Source organism: Anopheles gambiae, chromosome 3, assembly GCF_943734735.2.
Source record: "Anopheles gambiae chromosome 3, idAnoGambNW_F1_1, whole genome shotgun sequence".
Lineage (NCBI taxonomy): Eukaryota > Metazoa > Arthropoda > Insecta > Diptera > Culicidae > Anopheles > Anopheles gambiae.
The window spans coordinates 55,313,216-55,319,937 of record NC_064602.1 but is presented as its reverse complement, the minus strand read 5'-3'; the positions used below and the strand labels follow the sequence as shown (position 1 = coordinate 55,319,937).

At 39.4% G+C, this 6,722-nt stretch overlaps 2 protein-coding genes across 7 annotated transcripts; one reads left to right on the top strand and one right to left on the bottom strand.

The window, feature by feature from the left end:
* Positions 1–1,384: 1,384 nt before the first annotated feature.
* Positions 1,385–1,901, bottom strand: LOC4578440 (COP9 signalosome complex subunit 9). Its single transcript, XM_001230368.2, has 3 exons — positions 1,729–1,901; positions 1,589–1,661; positions 1,385–1,505 (listed from the first exon to the last, which is right to left on the bottom strand). The coding sequence occupies exons 1-3, from the start codon at positions 1,795–1,797 to the stop codon at positions 1,462–1,464; spliced, it is 186 nt and encodes a 61-aa protein (XP_001230369.2). The 5' UTR covers positions 1,798–1,901; the 3' UTR covers positions 1,385–1,461.
* A 945-nt stretch (positions 1,902–2,846) lies between these two features.
* Positions 2,847–5,829, top strand: LOC1267690 (ATP-dependent RNA helicase DDX42). Of its 6 annotated transcripts, none has more exons than XM_061658677.1 (5): positions 2,847–3,152; positions 3,212–3,267; positions 3,327–3,405; positions 3,646–3,824; positions 3,907–5,829. In XM_061658677.1, the coding sequence occupies exons 1-5, from the start codon at positions 3,132–3,134 to the stop codon at positions 5,735–5,737; spliced, it is 2,166 nt and encodes a 721-aa protein (XP_061514661.1). In that variant the 5' UTR covers positions 2,847–3,131; the 3' UTR covers positions 5,738–5,829. The 6 variants fall into 6 exon arrangements, with proteins under 6 accessions (XP_061514661.1, XP_061514659.1, XP_306246.5 ...); XM_061658678.1 differs by having other exon boundaries at positions 3,011–3,152; positions 3,614–3,824; XM_061658676.1 differs by having other exon boundaries at positions 3,011–3,152; positions 3,327–3,441.
* Positions 5,830–6,722: the final 893 nt, after the last annotated feature.

The following is a 6,722-nucleotide window of genomic DNA, read 5'->3' as shown; positions in this document are numbered from 1 at the left end:
ATGCTCTGTGTGTTCTCCCGTTCGGCTGACCTTGAAACATGTGGTACTATTTAAGTAAAATTTCTCAGAACTGGGACTCAAAGTACTTAAAACCTGCAAGAATATGTCTCCAAATCTATTTTTCTATCAATTTGAATCATTTTTCTAGCTCACCTTTCCTCAATGAACCCTGGTATCATGACACCATGGTGCTACCGTTAAACGAGATTTGCTGCTGCATCTTAGTAGACTGTTTTCGCTACAGTAGACGGTGGCCGTATGACCTTGACGAGTTAAACTTGTTGTCATATGTTAGTAGAGCCTAGTTTGAAATTATTTTTTGAGTTATTTGATGCTCCTTACCAGATTTGGCCACTTTCTGCGTATGGTATTATTCAAACAAAACATTTTTGTAACAACTCAGTCATTCAAGAAATAACATGACCAGCTACGATGAAATGCAGCATGACCCATCAACCAAATGTGACCCATATATTTTCCTGATCTTATTGGCTAACATAAAATTCACTAATTCCTGAGTAATATTTGATTTGTTGGACATTAAACCGCTTCTGTCGTTAGATTCAACGTCAAGGATGGCTGCTTACAAGGCAGTTTGTCACACAATTAGTGTGAAAAAATGGCCAAACGTTGATCAAATGAACGAATGAGGCCTCTCACATGCCTTGTAGCCTTCAAAAATGGGTAGGATAGGTTATACATAGGATTAAGATACGATTTTCGTCATCATGCTCGATTCATTTAACTTTCCCCCCTTAAGTGCCTCTCTGACCGCTTGAAGTGCCATTGAAACAACAGAAATGCATTGATTTAGAAGGAGGTCACCAGCAGATTGATAATGATAAATTTAATTCACGTCTACGTAGTGTTTGTCCAGCGTAAATATTTAAAAAGCTAGATGGACGAATACTTTTAGCGCGCCCATCAAACGATTTTTTTTGTGGGGTGAGGTTTTTATCAACCACACCAATTCTAAGAACACCATTATTTTACTTGCCCACTGCTGCTATTCATGCGAGTAAAGAATGTTGTTTGTTGTTTCCTTAGCAAACAAGCCACAGGGCCTGCCACCGGGCTAAACGTGTTAAACAAAGAATTCCGCAAGACCGGAATTGATAAGCATGGAGAAAAAAGCTTTAGCAGGGAGGGGGAAAAAAGAAACAACAAGGAAGGCGAGCAAAAATGACTTAATATACAGTCAGAATTCATCAGTTGAACGCTCGAAAATTGGCCGACAGTTTAAATAAAAAGCGTAAACATTGTGGCAGGAAACCAGTGCGTTGAGGCTGAGTTTGATTTTGAGTCCGACTGAAAATTATTTTGAGCACGACTTAAACAAAACAATGTCTTGATTGCCTGGAATCTCAGAATGAAAGCTACCAACTCTAATTAATCCATTATATTTTAACAGATTCAAAGACTTCTAAGGTAGTACCATTTCTTACTACGTATAAAACATTTTTACATCTGTGCTTCCTCATCTTCATCAAACAGATCTTCGAAATCTGCAATAAAGAATAAAAAAAAAAAGTGAAAAAACGCAAACAATGCATCGAACAATTTAGTTTTCGTTTAATGATAGTCGCACCATTGTAGAAGTCTGAATGTACATCCTTTTCGTTCGCGGCTAAGTCCATCAACAACCCTGAAGATCCTCCTGCCTGGTGATTAAGAGTTGAATACCTTTGAAATATGTTCTTTTGAAAATTCTTCAAGAGAATCACCTACCTCTTCTAAGTCCATGAAAGGCCCAGGCCCTTCAGGAAACATTTCATCTGCGACCACAATAGGCTTCATGGCTTCGAAACTCCAAATAATTCGTTGTAGCTATTCCTAAGGAGTGCTCGCGAAACTATTGCTAAAGGCTAAGGTGTATGTAAATAGAAGGCGAAGTCATTCAGAACAAATTCACAATTAACGACTTGACATAACCGTTCAAATAGACATACAGCGACAACGTCGCGCGCGACAAGAGTAGCTCTAAATTTCCCTCCGCGTAGATCAAAGTAACTCATTTGGCCCTGTCAACCTACATGCTACTATATACTACTGGAATAGATTTGAGCACATTTTAAATTATTTTGGTGTGTTTTCAAATATAAAATAAGTTGGTTGACTTAGTCAAATGAGCTACTTTGATCTACACGGAGTGAAATTTTGAGCTATTTTTCGTCGCGCGCGACGTTGTCGCTCTATGTCTATTTGAACGGTAAGAAACACCTCCTCTACATTCCACCTTGGAACCTCCTTACCCAAGGTGGATTTAAAAATATCAGGTGGTGGCATTTTGACAATTCGTCATTTGACGTAAGGTCCCCAGGATTCAAACTTTGTTTACATCTAATAAATTTGTACATTTAATTTATCTACCCAATTTTTTCGATTAAATATTCTTTAAAAATATATTTTGGACTTTGCGAGTTCTTATTAAACATTAAAACATGGATTAAAGTGTGTTATTTTGTTTTATTCCACATTTTTGGAGATAAAAATTAAGAAAACCATTATTTTTTCAATTTTCACATTGATTCCTTATTATCGACGAGCCGCATGGACAATTTACGCGAGATTAGAACTCTCACTCACATGATTTTAAATTTCGTGCATAAACAAATCATCAAATCTTTTGTTAATATATCTCATTTTTTCGGTAAAATCAATAGACACACAAAAATGCACATAATAACAAAGAAATCTGTTCTATTTGCTAAGCTTAGTGTGCGGAAACCAATGGTTAACGGTTCAAAAATGACGTAAAGTCCCTCAACTATGGCGACCCTCCAAAGGCCCTAATCCACCACCTGATATTTTTAATCCACCTTGCTCCTTACCCACTTTGTTTATACACCTTTGTATAGATAGAAATTGTCATCTAGTTGTAATCGATTTTCCTAATATCTGAGCTAATATCTGAGAGCCAATACGAAGGACATTCTTGATCAAACAATCTCACTAATACATCGTACTCATTGCTTTCGTTGACGGGAAGATGCATCCAAATCGAGGTCATTTTAGTTTTCAAGTGCGGCGCAATCACGTAGTTCAGCAGCAACTAAATGCGAAGGATCAAAGCCGTAGCTTCTCTCTTAATGCGGTGCCCCCCCCTAGTTCGTTGAGCGGGAGACCAGTAAATGCACCTCTACCTAAGCCATGTAATTATAGTTCTGGAATTTCAAAGCACGGTTATCATACTATGGAATCTTTACATCAGCATTCCAACGCTTCTCAATATTCAATTGTTAAACGCCGAGGCAGAACGGAAGACGAGTAAGTAATCATGTTGAATTGCATAATTTGTATGTTGATGAACTTGTTTTGTTTTTCAGATATTTTGACGAAGACGACGAACCTGCCACTCAACAGCTAGAATATATTCCCGCTCCTGGAAGCCCAACAGCCGCTGATGTAAGTTCACGCATCTTCCCTCGTTCGAAACCATACGTAAGTTAAGGTTATCCCCGACATATGCTATTAATACAGACAGAGAACAAACATCAATAGTCAATTTTTATGTAATTTTGGCTGAAGGGATATGATTTAGGCTATAATTTCAGTGTCTGATATGGTAATCGCGTGTTTTGGAATCTATTTGTGCACTTCAACTGAATTCTAGTTATTTTTTACTACCCCAATACTCATCATTAGGAAATCCCAAAAAATATATCCGATGAAGAAGATGAAGAAGATCCTTTGGATGCATTTATGGCTGGTATTGAAGCGCAGGTTAAAATGGAAAAAAATAAAATTCCTCAACCTCATCTGGAACCGAAAAAAGGTACACGAGGAGATATTGACGATGAAGATGACGAAGAAAGTTATTATCGGTACGTAAGAACAGGTCTTAAGAAGGATTTTAAGCATATGTTTTGTAATATTGCGTTTTTTAATCAAATATTTTTTCGCCAGATACATGCAAGAAAATCCTCACGCTGGCTTAATAGACGAAGGATCTGATGCAGAAATGGATTATGACGAAGATGGCAATCCAGTTCCTCCACAACGACGACGGGATATTGACCCGTTGCCATCAATTGATCATACAGAGATTGACTATCTGAAGTTTGAAAAAAATTTCTACATCCCTCACGAAGACATTGTCAATTTGTCCCAAGCAAAAGTACAGGACTTGCGTCTAACACTCGGTGTAAAAGTAAGCGGCCCAATGCCACCGCATCCTGTCACCAGTTTTGCTCACTTCGGATTTGATGAATCGTTGATGAAATCCATTCGGAAATCAGAGTTCAGTACACCTACACCAATACAGGCTCAAGCGATTCCAGCTGCTTTGAGTGGAAGAGACATAATTGGTATAGCCAAAACTGGAAGTGGTAAAACTGCCGCTTTTCTTTGGCCGATGCTGGTGCACATAATGGACCAACGTGAGTTAGGTCCCGGTGATGGGCCTATTGGATTGATTCTAGCACCGACCCGAGAATTGTCACTTCAAATTTACAACGAAGCTAAGAAGTTTGGCAAGGTATATAACATAAGCATTTGTTGTTGTTATGGAGGGGGTTCTAAATGGGAACAAAGCAAGGCGCTCGAACAAGGGGCGGAAATAGTAGTTGCTACGCCTGGTCGTATGATAGATATGGTAAAAATTAAAGCTACCAATCTCCAAAGAGTGACATACTTGGTTTTGGACGAAGCGGACAAAATGTTCAACATGGGATTTGAGCCTCAAGTTCGTTCGATCTGCAACCATATTCGACCTGATCGGCAGACACTTTTATTCAGTGCTACTTTCAAAAAACGTGTGGAAAAACTTGCACGCGATGTGTTAACCGATCCCGTTCGCATAATTCACGGTGACTTGGGGGAAGCAAATTCTGATGTAACGCAACGTATTATTCTTTTACCAACAGTACAAAGCAAGTGGAACTGGTTGTTAACGAACCTTGTAAAAATGCTTTCTGAGGGAAGTGTATTGATATTTGTAACTAAAAAAGCTGATGCAGAAGAAACCGCAAATAATCTGCGGTTGAAGGATAATGATGTCGTCTTACTTCATGGAGATATGGACCAATCAGAACGAAATTTTGTTATCACCAGATTTAAACGGAAAGATGTCGATATCATGGTAGCCACGGATGTGGCAGCTCGCGGGTTAGATATTCCACACATTCGAACAGTAGTCAATTACGATATTGCTCGTGATATCGATACTCACACACACCGTATTGGCCGCACTGGACGCGCCGGTGAGAAAGGTACGGCGTATACTCTAATTACCGACAAGGACAAAGAATTTTCTGGGCATCTGGTACGCAATCTTGAAGGAGCAAATCAAGATGTGCCGGAAGATTTGATGAAACTGGCAATGCAAAGTTCATGGTTTCGGAACAGCCGTTTTAAACACGCGAACAAAGGAAAGAATTTAAATGTAGGTGGTGCAGGATTAGGGTTCCGCCAACGGGCAATTCAGCGTGGTCCAATGAATCGTTCACTAGATGCTTCAAAGGTTCTTGTAGAAGACGGGGATCCTTCAGGACCATCGCCGGGGTCATCGAAGGGTCCTGCTACTGATCGTTTATCGGCAATGCGAGAAACTTTTCGCGCTCATTATAATGCACAGTTTAAAGCATCAAGCGATCGAACCTGGGAAAATACCGTTCCGGAAGGTGGTGTTTTTATTAAACCAGCACAACCAGGGTTGGAATCGTCGTCAAAATCTGATTCAAACCATACATCAAAAATTGATACAATGCCGCGAAAGAAGAAAAGCAGGTGGAATTGATATGAGTAGATGGTTTTTGAAGCATTACAGTAAAATAAACTGAATTTGTTCTCTGTAACATTTTAAATAAATAAAAAAAAGTCCGAAATATAGGTACGATTGAGCATAATCATTTTTTATTAATTTTCGTTTCAACTGACTCCCCAACCGACAAGGAGAGTTAGCAATGTGTACAATGAACGAGAATCGCGCCGTTCGAACAGTTCGGTTACAGGGTTGCACGCTTTATTTCAAGACCGCGGGACCCCTTCCCGAATCTGTCTTAGCCAAAGCCAAGACTGCGGTATGATGCTTGAAAACGTTGATGATACCTGAATTCATCGGATGCAATGCTGAATCTGCGGCACATTTCTCGAAACACACTGGTCCGCGCCGAGGACATGCGGTCGAATATTTTTATAGGGTTTCACACTTTATCTCAAGACCGCGGGACCCCTTCCCGAATCTGTCTTAGCCAAAGCCAAGATTGCGGTATGATGATTGAAATCGTTAATGATACCTGAATTCATCGGATGCAATGCTGAATCTGCGGCACATTTCTCGAAACACACTGGTCCGCGCCGAGGACATGCGGTCGAATATTTTTTTACACGGATAACCTTTGTGTACATCAGTCTATTAGAAACACTCAATTATCCTTTTCGTGCTTTTTTGCTGTAAAATTAATACATTATCAAACATTGTTGCAAATAAAAATCACAATAGCATAGATTTCGTCTTTTCAACTTCGGTTATAAACTTAACATTGACAGATATTCGACATACGACTTTTTCGACTTACGCCTTGCTTTGGGATATTTTTTCGGTCCCAAATACAGTCGTATCTCGAGGGACACCTGTATTTAAAAATATATCATGTAAAACTTCAACGCATCCCTGTGACACTGGTTTGAGCTTATTTTCGAAGTGGCAAAAATCCCAAATAGCCAGCTCGTACTTTATAGCTGATTTGGGGCTGTTTAAGAAAAATCGTTCCGATGTCGTA